At 35.7% G+C, this 18,212-nt stretch overlaps 2 protein-coding genes across 4 annotated transcripts in view; one reads left to right on the top strand and one right to left on the bottom strand.

Annotated features, from left to right (window-relative positions):
* The window catches only part of mtg (mind the gap), a 49,303-nt gene extending 35,789 nt beyond the window's left edge, over positions 1-13,514 (top strand). For 2 of the 3 annotated variants that reach the window (XM_065370455.1, XM_065370453.1), the window contains 4 exons: positions 4,510-4,652; positions 4,811-5,146; positions 8,711-9,283; positions 10,189-13,514. In XM_065370455.1, the coding sequence (XP_065226527.1) occupies positions 4,510-4,652; positions 4,811-5,146; positions 8,711-9,283; positions 10,189-10,425 (1,289 nt within the window). In that variant the 3' untranslated portion in view covers positions 10,426-13,514. The remainder of the gene's footprint in view (positions 1-4,509; positions 4,653-4,810; positions 5,147-8,710; positions 9,284-10,188) is intronic. The other variant, XM_065370454.1, reaches the window with a different exon arrangement.
* Positions 13,515-13,516: 2 nt separating this feature from the next.
* LOC135849832 (protein wntless-like) lies at positions 13,517-16,816 on the bottom strand. Its single transcript, XM_065370452.1, has 2 exons — positions 16,602-16,816; positions 13,517-16,511 (listed from the first exon to the last, which is right to left on the bottom strand). Exon 2 carries the CDS (start codon positions 16,495-16,497, stop codon positions 14,866-14,868), a length of 1,632 nt encoding a protein of 543 aa, XP_065226524.1. The 5' UTR covers positions 16,498-16,511; positions 16,602-16,816; the 3' UTR covers positions 13,517-14,865.
* Between the last annotated feature and the right edge of the window lie 1,396 nt (positions 16,817-18,212).

Below are 18,212 nucleotides of genomic sequence, written 5' to 3'. Positions count from 1 at the left end.
TTACGGATTACATAATGCTCAATATGTATAAGACCGCTGGGCTTCGTATCATTATGTACATTTTTTTAATGAATAGTTGCACGTTTACGTTTAATATAAAATTACAATCGAAAATACCTACCATCGAGAAACGCATTCTACAGATCTACAGACGACGTAAATATTTCTAAACGTTGGATACCTTTACCTACCTTGCACCATACTTGAATTGAGTGCTCTTTTCTCTCGATCAATTATTTGTAGATGTGATCTCATCGATGTCAGGTTTACCTACGAGTGTTTAAAATCGCCATCTCGATCAGATGATGACTTTAATTCACTGTACGTAGTACGTACAATACCTACCTTGAAGTAATCATCTTTCTTAAATGATGAAGTAATTTTTAAAATGCCCTAAAAAAATTCGAGGTGAGCGAGCTTCCTTTTTCTCTAGACCTGAGACACGCGCCTCCGCTTCCATAATGAAGTGTATGGGTGGTTTGAGAAATTTATTGTTGTTGTAGTCGTCGTTTTTGTTTATTTTTATGTGCTTACTTTACCTACGTAATTGAGTAGAGGTAGCTGTGGGTACTAAATGCATTTTGTGAAAGTAATGGAGTTGAAGATTGACTATTTATTGAGTATAACGATGTCATATCTATAATTTGAAGTGATGAAGAGGGGAAAGAAGTGTGTGTTTGAATTTTTTTTCACAAAATCCGAAACATTATCCTAATTTTTCAGTGAATTGATATTATCTCTGATCGAAATGGCGATATTGACTCGTCTTAAAAACTGTCAAGGTCAAAACTGATGACTTGTCTTTGATCAAGTTCCCTATCTTCCCATTTCCAGAAAATAGGTAAACGTAGAGATAGGTATGACTCGAAGAAAGATTAGAAAATATCGAAAAATTACCATAAAAGCTGAAGAAAATGAAAAAGTGGGTGAAGGAATAAAAGACGAAAAAAGTAGCTTTTGAGTAATTTTGTAAAAACAGTGCTCGTGCTTGGTTACTTTTTTTCCAAAATTTTGATAACCAAAGGTACTTTTTTTAAAAGAATTTCCAAAATCCAATTTTTCTAAATCTCGGCCACACTGCGTAAAAAAAGCAAGAAATATATTTCGTTTTTTGCCAAAAATACTGAAATAGTAATACAGCAACGAATCCTGTCCTTTTCAAAGGTGCAAATAGCCTCATTTCTTGCTATTTCTTCGCAAAAAATTCCAAAAAGTTCATTTTTTCCCAAAAAGATCCCAGCAATTTTTTTTTTTGGTACAGTATTATGAATTGTCAAAAATGAAAATTAGCGTTTTTTTCAACTAGAATTGCGTTCAAGTAGGTATCACTTTTCTGCCAATAATTTCTTGAAAGTTTTTCTTTTTTTTGCTGAAATTGTTAAAGTTTTGTTTTTTAGCAAAATTGCTGAAAAATCAAAATTTTTCTCAAAAATTGAGCACTCCCAAGTTGAGTTTTTGTTTGCCAAAAATTCCATAGATGTCTGGCTTGTTTACGAAAAAGATACAAAATATCCCAATTATTTTTTGATAGAAATTTCGAAAAAATATCACTTTGTCAGTAATTGCCAAAAAGTCTTGTTTTTTGTTGAAATTTTCACAGTCTTTATTTTCAACAAATATTCCGGTTTTTTTTTTGAAAAATTTGCTACAAAGTTCCATTTTTTTCCTCAAAAATTACACAAAAGTCACGCTTTTTTGGTTGAAAATGTCAAAAAAAAATAGTGGCACCTTCGTCATTGATTCGCTAAAATTTTGAAAATTTCTGTGATTTTTTCCATCAAAAAGTTGTCAAGTCATTTTTTTTTGGCAAACGTTACAAAAATGTATAATTTTTGGGAACTAATTGCCAAAAAGTTGTGCTTTTTGCTGAAATTGTGTAAATTTCTTTCGACTTTCATTCAAGTGCAGATTTTTATTAAAAACGAAAAGTTTTTATTTCAATGAGTTGTTGTCTTCGATGAATTGATTTTCCCATGTTTTGTTACTTTTTTCGTTACTTTTTGGTAACTTTTTCGACATTTTTAGGTTACTGAAGTTACTTTTTTTCGGAGGAAAAAATTGGTGGGAGCCTTGTAGAAACGAGACTTTTGTTTTGTAGACCTTGAAAAAAAAAAGGACTTCTTAGACAGATGAGGCAAAAATCAATGCTTTTTGGACGTTTCGGTAGTATGACACAAAAGTAGTGCCCGCCGTGGTTTTATTTCTAAGGGGAAAGAGCTGGTGAGATGAATGAAGCGGCGTTGAGTAGGGAAAAGTAAGGACTTTCAAAGGCGACCTTGAAAATTTCCGGCTCATGCACAGGGTGTCCACAAATTGAAAAACCGATTTGGTTGAAAAAATTCAAACTGGTTTTTATTGCCGCAATGTATTCTACATACTAAGGCGACAAAAACGTGATATGAATTTTTGAAACCGGTTCATTAATTAGCAACCAGTTAACAAAAAATACCCAAAAATTATAAATGGAGAAAAAAGCTTGAAACAAAAGTTGTAGAGCGTGAAAATTTACAGAATTCTGTCCATCTAATCACATTTTGAAACCGGTTCATTGGTTCGTATATAGCAACCAGTTTTTGACAATCACCTAAAAGTTGAAGATAGAGAAAAAAACTTGAAACAAAAGTTGTAGAGCATGAAAAATTGAACCATTCTCGCTGGTTGTATTTTGAAACCGGTTCATAATCTGCAACCAGTTATCAAAAATTACCTGCAAATTCGAGTTCGAGAAAAAAGCTTGAAATAAAAGTTTTGGGGCATGAAAAATTACACAATAATTGTGTTCAATCACATTTTGAAACCAGTTCATTGGTTTGCATTTAGCAACCAGTTTTTTCTTTTTGACAATCACCTAAAAATTGAAGATAGAGAAAAAAGCTTGAGAAAAAAGTTGTAGAGTGTGAAAAATTGAACCATTTTCGCTGATTGGATTTTGAAACCAGTTCGTTAATTCGCAGCCAGTTATAAAAAATTACCTAAAAATTGTAGATAATGAAAAAAGTTTGAACCAAAAGTTGTAAGGCATGAAAAATTACACATTTTAGTTCAATCACATTTTGGAACCGGTTCATTGGTTTGCATTTAGCAACCAGGTTTTTACAATCACCTAAAAATTGTAAATATAGAAAAAACTTGAGAAAAAAGTTATAGAGCGTGAAAAATTGAGCCATTTTCGCTGATTGGATTTTGAAACCGGTTCATTAAATTGCAGCAAGCCATCAAAAGTTAGATCATCAAAAATGGTTCAATTTTTCACGCTTTACAACTTTTGTTTCAGGTTTTTTTCTCTATCTCCAACTTTTAGGTGATTGTCAAAAACTGGTTGCTAAATACGAACTAATGAACCGGTTTCAAAATGTGATTAGATAGACAGAATTCTGAAAATTTTCACGCTCTACAACTTTTGTTTCAAGCTTTTTTCTCTATCTACAATTTTTGGGTATTTTTTGTCAACTGGTTGCAAATTAATGAACCGGTTTCAAAAAATTCATATCACGTTTTTGTCGCCTTAGTGTGTAGAATACATTGCGCCAATAAAAACCAGTTTGAATTTTTTGCATAAACCGGGTTTTCAATTTGTGGACACCCTGTGCAAGTGTGCATGGGCCTGAAATCTTCAAGGTCGCTTTTGAAAGCTCTTATTTTTCCCTACTCAACGGCGCTTCATTCATCTCTCTAGCTTTTCCCCCTTAAAAATAAAAGCCATCGGGCACTACTTTTGTGTCATACTATATTATATCACCTTGTTGGCAATTTTGGCAAAAATTACCACCATTTGACTGTTTTATATAGAAAGTAATTATTCCTGAGAATTTTGACAAAGAAACATGAGAACTTGTTTTGGTAATTTTGAAGAGAAAAAACATTTGGTATTTTTTTGGGGGGGGGGAGGGAAGGAATTTTTGAGCAAAGTGGCAAGAAAGAGGCTATTTTACAATTTTTGCCTTTTCTGACAATTTTACCAAACATTGGAACTTTTTTTGTCAATTTTGACTAAAACGAACACTTCTTGACTACTTTGCCAAAAATTGACGCTTTTTAGTGTTTTTTTTTCTTTCTTCAGAAATGGAAACTTTTCGGCTTGTGTAAATTTGGCCAAAAAAAACCTGAACTTTGGGAAGTGAGTTTGGCAAAAATAAGAAGACTTCTGTGTGTCAATTTTGGTACAAAAAGAGGACTTTTTGAATAGATGAGGCGAAAATCAATTCTTTTCGGATGTGTTAGGTGGGGAAGGGATACAAAAAGTTATGGGCTTACAATTTTTTTGAGAATTGGTGTGCCTCCTGCTCCTCCCCTCCCCCCCACCCCCTCAAAAAAAAGGTGATAGAAAATGGTCCAGGTATACCTACTTATTGGTTTCACAGCTCAAAGATGTACATAAACTCATAACCTTTTGAAAATAAAATTAATAATTTCTTTTCATTAACTGATATTTTCCCGAAACCCTGCAAATAAGTAAATAGATGAAATTTGCACGAAATAGATTTTTTAATGAATTCTCATCACGTACAGGTTTTAGCCTGGGGGATGAATTGGGCTTCAAAGAATCGCTTTCGAATTCTGAAGGTTCGAATCGTCGTTCAGCGCCTTCTGGTAGAAGCGCTGCCGGATACTTTCAACCATTATTGACTACAACACCGAAAACGGAAAACAAAGTAATTAAAAGAAAATAACATTATTATTATTAAAGACGTATACCCACCTGTATATGGTACATAGAGTATCATCTATACACATACAGTAGGTATACAATAAAGTCACGACGATTATTGATTTTTTTTCTCCGAATTAACTTTTTATGATGTATTTGTAGCAGATTGCATCGAACAGGTCGAGTCATGCGATTAATATTAGAGCCCCGGGAAGTCGTCATGCGCCAGTTTCACTAATGACTGTGCCACCGTTCAGGCCGATTCATCCAGGAGATCATAAGTTGAATAGGCCGACCAGGATAACGAAAGTTAGAGACGAAGATCCCGTTACTATCGTAGCAGTGCCGGCTTTTGCGGCTTTACCTCAGTCAATTGCAAAAGTTCCTACATTAACGAATAAACCAGACGCGCAGACCGTTTTACAGAGTTTACTACAGAATGGAAATAGTGCAGGGAATAGTAATAGTAATAATAATGGAAATAATAGACGTATTTCGGTGAGTTATGGTCACTTATTTTTATGAAATAGTTCAGGTTATTACGGATCCGAACGAAACAAAAATTAGACGAATATAGGACAAAGGACAATCAGTACAATCACAAATTTTTTAAACACCTGCAAAGTGCATTTTTCGATTTTTGGTGAATTTTTAAAAATCAAATTTATCTGAGCCAAAAATTAAAAAATTAAAAATGTTACCGAATTGACCTTGAATGCCGAAATTTGGCGTATACCTTATTTTCGACCTGCTAAATCGATTGGGAACGGTTTCAAATCGTTTCAAGCAGTTCTGGAGCCTCCAGCAGATTTTTGAAACTTGAAATTTCCACAAAATTTCATCAAATGCAGTTGGAAAGTCAAACTTCTTTTGTAAATTAATTTCAATACGCCATACAGTTGAATGCAGGAATATTTCTAGTCGTTTTGTTTGGAAGTTGCTGGAGCCTCCAGGAAATTTTTAAACCGTGAAATATTCACAAAATTTCATCAAATATAGTTCAATGTACGAATTCACTCCACACAGTTCGTGCTGAAGTTGATTCTGAATGATTTTGTGGAATTTCTTAAAAAAACAAAAGTTTTTAAAAAGCCGCTGGAGGCTGCAAAACGGATTGAAATCTGCCTGCAATTCCATTTTTCTCTGCAATCGACTTCATAGAGTATTGATATTGAAATTAGTTCACAGAGTGAATTTCGTTTTTTCAAGTCCTTTTGATCGTAGTTTCAAAAATTTGTTGGATGCTCCAGAACTACTCAAAACGATTTGAAACCCGTTTCCAATCGATTTGACTGGTCGAAAATAAGGTGTATCTCAAATTTCAGTTTTCTAGGTCAATTTGGTGAAATTTAAATTTTTTTCAATTATTGTTTTTGGCCTTTTGATTCTTAAAAATTCACCAAAAATAGGTAGAGCCGATATTTTCTAAACCATACAAAAGCAGATCGAAACATCAGGCAAAAATTTAACACCTGTCAGAATTTCAAGTGCAAAAGTGCCTTTTTCGATTTTTGGTGAATTTTGTGAAAATCAAATTTAGGCCAAAAATGAGGAAAAAAATCAAAATTTTATCAAATTGACCAAGAAAGCTGAAATTTGGGATATACCCTATTTTCGACACGCCAAATTGATTGGAGACTGTTTCAACCCGTTTTGAGCAGTTCTGGAGCCTCCAGCAGATTTTTGAAACTCGAAATTCTCACAAAATTGCATCAAATGGAGATGGAAAGTCGAAATTCATTCTGCGAACTAATTTCAATACGCTAGGAAGTCGACTGCAGGTGGATTTCAAGTCGTTTTGGAGCCTCCAACGACTTTTTGAAAATTACTGGAGTCACTGGATTTTTGAAACTTGAAATTCCCACAAGATTTTATCAAATAGAGTTAGCAAACTAATTTCAATACGATTTGAAGTCGATTGCATGGTGGTTTCAAATGGTTTTGAAGCTTCCAGTTACTGTTCGGTGATTTCAGTTTTCCAAAAAACGCCATATAACTTTTCAAAAAGTCGCTGGAGGCTCCAAAACGACTTTAAACCCACCAGCAGTCGACTTCATAGCGTATTGAAATTAGCTTACAGAATGAATTTCGGCTTTCCATCTCCATTTGATGAAATTTTGAGAAATTTCAAGTTTGAAAAATCTACTGAAGGTTCCAGTACTTTTCAGAAAGTCGCTGGAGGCTTCAAAACTACTTGAAATCAATCTGCAGTCGACTTCGTAGCGTATTGAAATTAGTTTGTAGAATGAATTTTGGCTTTCCAACTTAATTTGATGACATTTTAGAGAAATTTCAAATTTCAAAAATCTACTGGAGGCTCCAGTAATTTTCGAAAATTTGCAGGAGGCTCCAAAAGACTTGAGTTGCAGAGTAAATTTCGGCCTTCCAACTCAATATGATGAAATTTTGTGGGAATTTCGAGTTTCAAAAATCTGCTGGAGGCTCCAGTACTTTTCAGAAAGTCGCTGGAGGCTCCAAAATGACTTGAAATCAACCTGGAGTCGACTTCGTAGCGTATTGAAATTAGTTTGTATAATGAATTTTGGCTTTCCGACTTAATTTGATGAAATTTTAGGGAAATTTCAAATTTCTAAAATCTACTGGAGGCTCCAGTTATTTTCGAAAATTTGCCGGTGGCTCCGAAAGACACTAGTTGCAGAGTGCATTTTGGCCTTCCAACTCAATTTGATGAAATTTTGTGGGAATTTCAAGTTTCAAAAATCTCCTGGAGGCTCCAGTAATTTTCAAAAAGTCGCTGGAGGCTCCAAAACGACTTGAAATCAACTTGCAGTCGACGCCGTATCGTATTGAAATTAGTTTGTAGAATAAATATTGGCTTTCCGACTTAATTTGATGAAATTTTAGGGAAATTTCAAATTTCTAAAATCTACTGGAGGCTCCAGTTATTTTCGAAAATTTGCCGGTGGCTCCGAAAGACACTAGTTGCAGAGTGCATTTTGGCCTTCCAACTCAATTTGATGAAATTTTGTGGGAATTTCAAGTTTCAAAAATCTCCTGGAGGCTCCAGTAATTTTCAAAAAGTCGCTGGAGGCTCCAAAACGACTTGAAATCAACTTGCAGTCGACGCCGTATCGTATTGAAATTAGTTTGTAGAATAAATATTGGCTTTCCGACTTAATTTGATGAAATTTTGTCGGAATTTTGAGTTTCAAAAATTTTCTGGAGGCTCCAGAACTGCTCAAAACAGTTTGAAATATTTTCCAATCGATTTGGCAAGTCGAAAAATGGGTATATCTCAAATTTCAGCTTTCTTGGTCATTTTGGTAAAATTTTGATTTTTTCCCCTCATTTTTGGCCTAAAGATTTTCAAAAATTCACCAAAAATCGAAAAAAGCACTTTAGCACTTGAAATTTTGGCAGGTGATAAGTTTTTGCCTGCTCTTTCAATCTACTTTTGTACCTACGGTATTAAAAATGTTGTGCAAGTCCTATGTTGGAACGCCGAACGCAAAATCTGCGATTTTGGCTGACCTGTAAATCAAAATTGCCGCCATTTTGTAAATGGCAAGTTTTTTTGAGGACAAGGGCTAAAAAAATGTTCCTTAGGAACTCCCCATTTAAGAAAAAAAGTTGTCCCGGAGGATCGACGGGGGGGTACAATAGATCCTTATGCGGGCTCCCCGACTAACATAATATACTTTGCTCTCATTTCTCAAAATTTTGGTCACTTTTTCTCAAATTTTTGGCCACTTTTTTGCTAATTTTTAGTCACTAAAGTCACTAAAAAAAAAAATTAAACAGTGGATTTCATGCCTGTTAGATCAAATAAGTACCGAGTTATCGATTTCAAAAATTGATCTAAAAAAAATGAAAATGAGTTCAAGCTGGTTTGGTACAGAAGGAAATGTTGAGCACACAGCAGGAAAGCCCTCTTATCGATATTTTTAACTTATTTATTCCAAAAAAAGGCACACCTACATCATTATCACGTCCCATAGAATCGTTCAATACCACAGTCGATTTCGGATCCGGCCCAAAAACCGATTTCACCCGATTAATATTTCCTCCTCATTCTAATGTTTCATTTTTTGGTCTCGGCAGTTCACCGCATTAAACGGCCAACGCGACAACGACATCGCCTCCAACTCGATATCTCAACTGAAAGTCGTCTCGCCGTCAGCTCCTGCTCCTCCGGCAGATCCCTTGTTACCAGAAGCCGTAGGACACGCGTTGAAAAGCGTCGCTCAAGCGACCAACATCAGCGCCGATGCCCTACTCGCCTCGATACAATTACGCCAGCAACAAATGCTCTACCAGCAGCAGAAACAACTGCAAGCTTTGGCCGCCGCCGCCACCACCACCACCTCGCCCAAACCCATCTCGACCACTTCGACCACAACCACCCCTCCGCCAACCACACCGGCCGCTTTTCAAAATAGCAACGAATTAACAGCTTCGAAAAATATCATCTCGAAACCTGCACCGAAACAGAAATACTCGTTGACCGGTATTCATAAAGTGATGAACGCTCCCAAAGAATACTATCCGGTCAATTACGATAAAAATTTCGACGATAATTTCACCTCCAGGGTCGAATTACCCGATACAGCTTTCAGTTGCGGTGATCAGAAACATTTTCCAGGATTGTACGCCGACGAAGACCTTAATTGCATGGTAAGCTACACTAAGAAACGTACTGGCAATTAATTAAGACTGTGTTTCCGTTCGTTAAAATGTGTCATCGTGTAAACGAGTCGATCGAATCGATGGGTACAAAATTGACATTTTTTCGTCGGTCTCAGGGTCCCCCCTTCCCCTCTGACCATTCTAGAATGCATGTAAGTATTCGTATCGTGTAACTTTCGTTTTCGACGACGACGACGTTGGATTTCCTGATTCTTCGAATCTCTTCCATTTTGTTCCCTGGTATGGTATGCATCTTGCACCTAATTTTTTTCTCACTTCCATTAAAATATTTGGAAGAAACTATAAAAATTTAACAGTCGAATATTTCGAATGAATTACGCGATCGAATTGTGCAATTTGACGCGTTCTTCGAGAAAGCATCGTCTCTGGAACCATTTTGACGTTTGAATATTTGAGAAAGTGATCAACGGTTTCCATACCTACGAATAAGAAATACTAGACGATGATTAAAAATATGTCTAGTTATACGAATGGTAGGTAAAAGTGACCCTATACGTAGGTATAATGACGTCCATTTTTCACAAACGAACATCGTACCTATGTACCTACCTATTTACATACGTATCGTCGTCGGCCCAATACACCATTTACCTATTTTAACAACCGTGCTACGTGCAAAGAAATATACTACTTACTACTTATGCTCTTTCGAAACACCAATCTACGTTTTACGACTTAATTATTCCTCCAGCAACAACAACGACCACTAAATCTTCGTGGCAAGATTTCAAATCTATCGATTAACACGTTGCTGGCTCTTTGTATATTATACCTATCTCAATTCATCGTGTAGTATTCGATTTCACGAACCTATCTTAACATTATACAGTACCTACATATTAACTTGGCTAATAATTCGATTCAATTCGCAGGTATTCCACGTGTGTGCCCTGACAGACGATGGTCTGGTAATGAAGAGTTTCCTCTGCCCAGAGTCGACGCTTTTCGATCAAACGATCCTGAAATGCAACTGGTGGTTTTACGTAGACTGCAAAGCATCGAAAAAATTATACGATAGTAATATACCGATATCGAAAAGCTACCAGTTGATGAAAGCGCTGACATTTTTCTCATCGTATTCGAAAAACGATAAAAGCCAATCTAGTTGAAAAATACGTGCTGTTTTGATTTTTTAACTGCCAGTGATAGTCTTTATTTATTTTGTAATTTTAAGATTTTTTTTATCTATGTTTTATTTATTTTGTTTTTTCTCCCTTTCTTCCCCCCCTTCTTTATTATTTTGTTTCCTTTTGTTTTATATTTACGTATATTATGGAAGGATGATGATGGTACGTGAGAAGTACATACGTGTGACATCGTGTGTGTGGTGTTACGATTATTTTAGTGTACGTACCTGCGTGCGATAAGCATCGATGACTTTTCTTCTTATTCCCATTTGATTGATACCTAGTTGTAATTGTAAATAATCCGCGATGTAATTCATAATGGATGTGTAGAATCAAAATTAGTAATTTTTCTATAATATTCGTGTTCGTAGGTTTCTGCAATCATAATACATGATAGTTTTTTAATAAAAATGAAAAAAAGAGGTATTAGATTGTCGAATTTAATTGCGTGCGTTTTGTCGTCGATTTCCGAAGTGGAAAAATGATAATAAATTCGAATCTGATTTGAGAAACATGTTATTTTGTTTTTCTTTTCCACCTTGAAATCAATTGAGACCAATTTGTGTTTTTTGTTGTAAGGAGCAATTTATTTTGCCATAACAAAAAGTGAACAAATTGCAAAAAAAAACTATAGTCGCGGGAGCCCGCATAAGGATTTATTGAACCCCCTCCCCAAACCGTCGATCCACCGGGACAACTTTTTTCTTGAAGGGGGAGTCCTGAGGAACATTTTTAGCCCTTGGGCTCAAAAACAAACGTGGCCTTACTTACAAAATGACGGCCACTTTGATTGACAGGTCAGCCGAACTGGCAGATTTTGCGTTCCAACACAGGACTTGCACTAAATTTTTTAAACCGTACAAGTGTGGATCAAAAGATCAGGCAAAAATTCATCACCTGTCAAAATTTCAAGCGCTGAAGTGCCTTTTTCGATTTTTGGTGAATTTTTGAAAATCAAATTTAGGCCAAAAATGGAGGGAAAAAATCGAAATGTTACCAAATTGACCAAGAAAGCTGAAATTTGAGATATACCCTACTTTCGACACGTCAAATCGATTGGAAACTATTTAAACCCATTTTGAGCAGTTCTGGAGCCTCCAGCAGATTTTTGAAACTCGAAATTCTCACAAAATTTCATCAAATGGAGTTGGAAAGCCAAAATTTACTCTGCAAACTAATTTCAATACGCTACGAAGTCAATTGCAGGTGGATTTCAAGTCGTTTTGAAGCCTCCAGCGACTTTTTGAAATAACTGGAGCCTCCAGTAGATTTTTGAAACTGGAAATTTCCCAAAATTTCATCAAATGGAGATGGAAACCCGAAATTTATTCTGCAAACTAATTTCAATTCGCTACGAATTCAACTGCAAGTGGATTTCAGGTCGTTTTGGAGCCTCCAGTGACTTTTTGAAAATTACTGGAGCCTCCAGAAGATTTTTGAGACTTGAAATTCCCCAAAATCCAAAATTTACTCAGCAAACTAATTTCAATACGCTACGAAGTCAATTGCAGGTGGATTTCGAGTCGTTTTGGAGCCTCCAGCAACTTTTTGAAAATTACTGGAGCCTCCAGTAATTTTTGAAACTTGGTATTTACCCAAAAGTTCGTAAAACGGAAATGGAAAGCCGAAATTTACTCTACACTCCAATTTTAACACCTTCTGAAGACGACTATAAGTGAGTTTAAGTCATTTTGGAGCCTCCAGCAACTTTTTGAAATTCCTGGAGTCTGTACCAAATTTTTGAAACTTGAAATTCCCACAACATTTTATGAAATGGAGTTGGAATGCCGAAATTAACTCTGCAAACAAATTTCAATACGCTACCAAGTCGTCTTCTGATGAATTTCGTCGTTTTGGAGCCTCCAGCGACTTCTTGAAAGTTTGTCTGGCGTTTTTTGGAAAATTGAAAATTAAAAAGTACAAGCTAGTCATATTGAAATTAGTTTGCAATTGATGAAATTTTGGGAAATGTCAAGTTTCAAAAATCTACTGGAGACACCAGTAATTTTCAAACAGTCGCTGGAGGCTCCAAAACGACTCGAAATCCACCTGCAATTGACTTCGTAGCGTATTGAAAATTAGTTTGCTGAGTAAATTTCGGATCTTGGGAAATTTCAAGTCTCAAAAATCTACTGGAGGCTCCAGTAAGACTCCAAAACGACCTGAAATCCACCTGCCATTGACTTCGTAGCGTATTGAAATTAGTTTGCAGAGTAAATTTTGGCTTTCCAACTCCATTTGATGAAATTTTGTGGGAATTTCTAGTTTCAAGAATCTGAAGGAGGCTCCAGAACTGCTCAAAACGGGTTGAAACGGTTTCCAATCCATTTGGCAAGTCGATAATAGGGTATATCCCAAATTTCAGCTTTCTTGGTCAATTTGGTAACATTTTGTTTTTTCCCCCCATTTTTGGCCTAAATTTTATTTTCAAAAACTCACCAAAAATCGAAAATAGCACTTTAGCACTTGAAATTTTGACAGGTGGTGAATTTTTGCTTGATCTTTCGATCTACCTTGGGTACAATTTTTGCGAAGAATAGAATTTTTTTGAAATTTTGACTATAAACAAAACTTTTTTGGTGATTTTAATTGAAAAGCAATACAATCGCCTGAAACAAAGAAGAAACTTTTTAGCAATTTTCACAGAAAATGAGGGTTTCAAAATTCAAACATTTCGGCTGAAAATTGTTTTTTTTTTCCTAGATGTAGAATTTTTTCAGGAAAGTTTGACTTAAACTAGCATTCTCCATTAAGACGTTAAAATGATGGTAACTTTTCTTATTTATTTTAGCTTTAATATAAAATGTGAGACAAAAAAATTTTGCTAAAAATTGAAAATGACGATAATTTTTCATTTCTAGTTTCATTTTTATTTTTCAATTGTTATTTTAGTTTTTGACCTCATGGTCTCGAAATATCCGGAAGCCAACTGGAAAACTGAAATTATCTATTTTTATCATAAAAACAATATCCAAGCATTACTTTTTCCGTTCGTAAGACGTATTTCTCGCTCATTCCCTGAAAAAAAAAAAAAAAAAACATACCTAAATGAATAAATAAATAAATGCGCACCTTTCTACAGAAATAAATATTTTATTACGTAATACTCGTCTGAATTCACATTATTTCTCTAAAAACTATTTGTTCGATTCAAATTTAAAAACTATACATTTAAAAAAAGAAAAAAACACATACAATAATAAGTACATAAAAGGAAGATGAATTAAAATAATTATGTACTGATATAGGAACCTAAAAAGTTGAGCGTAAAATATAATAGATTGGAAATCTACATAAATGTACGATTCACAGGCAGAAATTCAGTATTCTATCATATCATACACACACATCAAACACATGGCGGTATGCGGTAACAACAATGGCCTGGTAAATGTGATTTGATCGTACTGGTATTAGGAATATTTAGCGTCCAGTTTTTGTACAGTAAAACGTAATACAGGTTTAAAAAATAGCATAAAAATTTGTCAAAAAAGCAACAAAATAAAATAAAAAGATCGAGCATCACAAAATAATTGAATTTGTCGCCTCATCTTGGCGATATGTTGGTTGAGAATTTTTAATATGAATCAATGAGAGTTTTGCGAAGGAAAAATTTGGACGAACGAAATTTTAAATATCACATTTTTAAGAAAAATACGTACACAAAAAGTTACCAAGTTCGTAAGAGTTGAAAAGTATCCTTAAGTTATAAAACGGCAAGACAAAAGGCTTCGATCAACATCAAGTTGAGATTAATACTGCAAAAAAATACTGAAAATTAAACTTGTAAATTAAAAACATACAAAAGCGTTTGTTTTAAAAATAACGTTCTCGGAATTCTCAATAGAAAAATTAACGAATAAATTTCAAAAAAAAATTTCATTCGGGAAGAACCTTACGTACGAAGATAGAAAGGTGTTTGCAAAATTTTCAGCGCAGTTTTTTTTTTTTTTTTTTTCATTTCTGAAAATTCCATATAATTGTGAAAAGTATTGTGATACGATGGGGATTGAATTTGATCAGAATCTGATGAACTTTTCGTTGAACTTGAACTGAGGGATGGACCTGGAAATCAGATCAACATTTTTGTAAAATTTCACAAATGGGGACTAAGTGCTTCGGAACAACGTGTAGAATAGAAAGAACGATCAGTGTTGATAAATGTTCGAAATTTGGAAATTCATTCGTCGATTTTCTCCGAAACAAAAGTCGAATAAAATACAATAATACGAGTAAGTACAAACGGTACAAAAAAAATTAAAAAATCGAATCGTAACCACACGTTACACGTTCGCAGCGATAAACTTGTGTAAAAATAAGAGTAAAAAAAAAACTCGATAAAAACAAACTGAGATCAGATTATTTCTGGTAGAGGAGGAAACCTGCACCTAAAAAAGTAGACTCGCCAAGATGTGGGAAGCATTAATCGGTAAACATTTTCTTCGCGTAACTCGTAAGAAGCGATATTTCGCTAGGTTCGTTGTTGGAAATATGGCTCAATTCGATACCATCGGCGGCTGAACTTTGTAAATCAACCTCGGAAGCCCATTGCTTATGAGACGGAGCGTACAAAATCATCAACGCCAATATGTACACGTTCCACATACCGTAGACACCGGTAAGAAAAGCCGACGTGAACTCTATCTCGATCTCTTCGTTCCATTTCCAACGACCTTCGGAGACTTGATCCAATATAAATCCGATTATCGTCATCGCGGCGCAGGCTAAGGTGGCCAACATTAGGAATTTAAATCGGTAAATGATACCTTCGTAGTGAAGTCTTCGTACGCTGGACATACTCGGAAGAGCGGATCGTTTAATGCTTATGTTGCAGAACACTCTCCAAATCATGTAACATAAAAATATGAAGTAAAAACTGGCCGATATACCTGCGCAGATAATGAACGTTAGAGCTAAATTAGTATCCAATTTGTTTACCCAAATCGAATAGAACGCATTCGTTATCTGCGATCCTTTTTCAAACAAATCGAATACGAGTAGAGATGCGCAACCGATGGCCACGGCGCTCAAATGTTTCCAATAGGTTCGCAAGTGATGAGGTGTAGGATCTTGGATCATCAAGTGTTCGCCAGCAAACACCAACCAAAACGATAACAAGGCTGCGTAGAATATACCTTGTCTGATATCTTGATACAACGACATGAACGGTAACTCGAAGAACAACGTGAATAATTCGACCGGAAGATTTAAAAACGTCAACGTAGCTCCCAAAGACAGCAACATGTATTCGAGTAACACCGGAGCCCGATTCAATTGCTTGACTCGATTCCAAAACCAAACCATGGTTAAAATGATGAGCGGAGTGAAGGCGGTCTTCATAGTGAACCAAACTTTGGTAAATCCACCGTTTTGATTAATAGCAACGAGCCATATATCAGTGACTCGTCCCAAATCGGCGTTCGTCGGTTTACCGAGTTCCGCCGGTAGTCGAATATTAACGACGTAATAATCGTGATGCAAAGATGCCAATTCGAATAAAGGCACGATTTTACACTCGTAATCGTATCCGAGTGTTTTATGATCAGCAACGCATTCCAAATGTCTTTCGACGATACCTTGCGAGTAGATTTTCCAATCACCGCTGGAGTCTTCGTCATTTCTATAGGCTAGTTTTACATCTAACGTTAATAATAAATCGGACGGCATCTCGTGAGTGCTATCGTACTCGATATCGAAGTGCAATACTCCTAATAAGTTCTGCTGCCATCTAGAGTAATCCAGAACCATATTACTTCTAGGATTTGGTAGCTGGAACATGAATACTATTTGATTCGCCACCTGCACTTTGCTATCGATTTTACTAATAATGTTCGGACAGCCTTCTTTAGTTTGAGCTCCTTTGCTGTCCCGGTTGTAAAATACTCTACTCGTATCGTTCGAGAGGCATTTTTGCGCTAGAATACTGTCAGCTGTCGATGGAGAAGGTGCGATCAAACCACCGATGAGGAAACATGTTAGTTGCAAAATCGCTAAAATGCAAACCAGCACGAATAATTTTCTGCCGCTGAGGTTCTCTAGAATTACTCCAGGCATTGCGAACGTTCGATCTGTAAGAGGAAAAATTTGAAATAACGAAAAATATAACCGTAGTGATTCACCGGTGTTTGGATTTCTGAGAAAATGCATTATAAAATTACCCTGTAAGCAAAATTGTAGTCGCCGGAAGCCTCGTTCTGTCAAATAAATTCATCAGCTCAACACTGTAGAATACTTTTTACAATAATTCTACATATTATTATGATAATCATCATATTAATAACTTTGAAATAATATAATCATTGTGCAAAAGTTCGAAAACTTTTAAAACTGATAAAAAAACACTTCAAGTTCAATAAAAACAATAAACAAACAAAAAAATCACAGGTGGAAAGGGAGGAGAGGGAGGGAGACTCGAGAAGTGCACTCGTAATTTTACATTATGCCACATTTCACAGAAAAGTAAGATAAAGGTGAAAACTTCAAAATACGTCAGTCAACGGTCAATGTAACCAAACGACAACGTAAATATTTCGGTTTTTTGATGCATATTTCTTTTTTCAGTTTTTTCCCATCTCCATTTTTTACTTTCCGATCAGCGCGCAGCGATGTAAGGGAAGTATTGTAATCGACCGGTTTTTCGATTTCGAGTTTTTTACGGAATTACACGTTTTGAGGTCCAAGAAGACTTTTGAGACTATTTTGAGCGTGATGTTCCGTGTGTGTGTGTGTGTGTGTGTGTGTGTATGTATGTGTGTGCATATGTATGTGCACAAAAGTTTGTGAACACGATTGCAGACGCCCTAATTGAGATACTAAGTTGAAACTTGCACCTAATGATAGGTCCCATTGAAGGATGTCATAATAAGCTTTTCAGCTCCGTATGTAAAATCAGAAAAAAATTACGAGCATTTTGACGCGAAAACTCATGACGTTCCCTATTCAATGGTACGTCAGTGACGTCACAGAAAACCAGTTGTTATCCTTAGCGCAGTAAACGCGAAGGCGCGCTCCAGATGTTAAGAAAAAAGTGAAACTTTTTCAACAAGGAATAAGTGTGCATAAACGGCTAAGTTTTTGTGCCAAGTGCTTCCCAACGTTCGGAAAGTTTTGTGATGCTTGCATCACGGTTTATTTGTATTTCCTCTGAACTTCTGAAGTTTGATTTATTCAGAGCTGACAAGGGAACCTCTTGAGCCTTATAGTCCGGCATATGACAACAATAGGAGTAATTGCACTGCACCCCCCCCGCCGATCCTTCGGGACAACTTTTTTCTTGAAGGGGACATCCTAAGGAGCAAAGCAAACTTGCCAAAAAAAAAAGTTGGCCTTACTTACAAAAATGGCGGCCATTTTGATTGACAGGTCAGCCGAAATCGCAGATTTTGCGTTTTAACATAGGACTTGCACGAACTATTTCAAACTTTACAAAGGTAGATCGAAAGATCATGCAAAAATTTATCACCTGTCAAAATTTCAAGTGCTAAAGTGCGTTTTTCAATTTTTGGTGAATTTTTGAAAATCGAATTTAGGCCAAAAATGAGGGAAAAATCAAAATTTTACCAAATTGACCAAGAAAGCTGAAATTTGGGATATACCCTATTTTCGACATGCCGAATCGATTGGAAACGGTTTCAACCCGTTTTGAGCAGTGCTGGAGCCTCCAGCAGATTTTTTGAAACTCGAAATTCCCACAAAATTCCATCAAATTGGAGTTGTAAAGCTAAAATTTATTCTAAAAACTAATTTCAATACGCTACGAAGTACTGCAG

The sequence above is a fragment of the Planococcus citri genome, chromosome 1, assembly GCF_950023065.1.
Source record: "Planococcus citri chromosome 1, ihPlaCitr1.1, whole genome shotgun sequence".
Classification (NCBI taxonomy): domain Eukaryota; kingdom Metazoa; phylum Arthropoda; class Insecta; order Hemiptera; family Pseudococcidae; genus Planococcus; species Planococcus citri.
The sequence above is the reverse complement of the archived record's forward strand: the minus strand, read 5'-3'. Positions and strand labels throughout refer to the sequence as shown.

Excerpts from the sequence above, each read along its gene's own strand:
- LOC135849832 (XM_065370452.1), bottom strand. The coding sequence starts at position 16,497 with ATGCCTGGAGTAATTCTAGAGAACCTCAGCGGCAGAAAATTATTCGTG.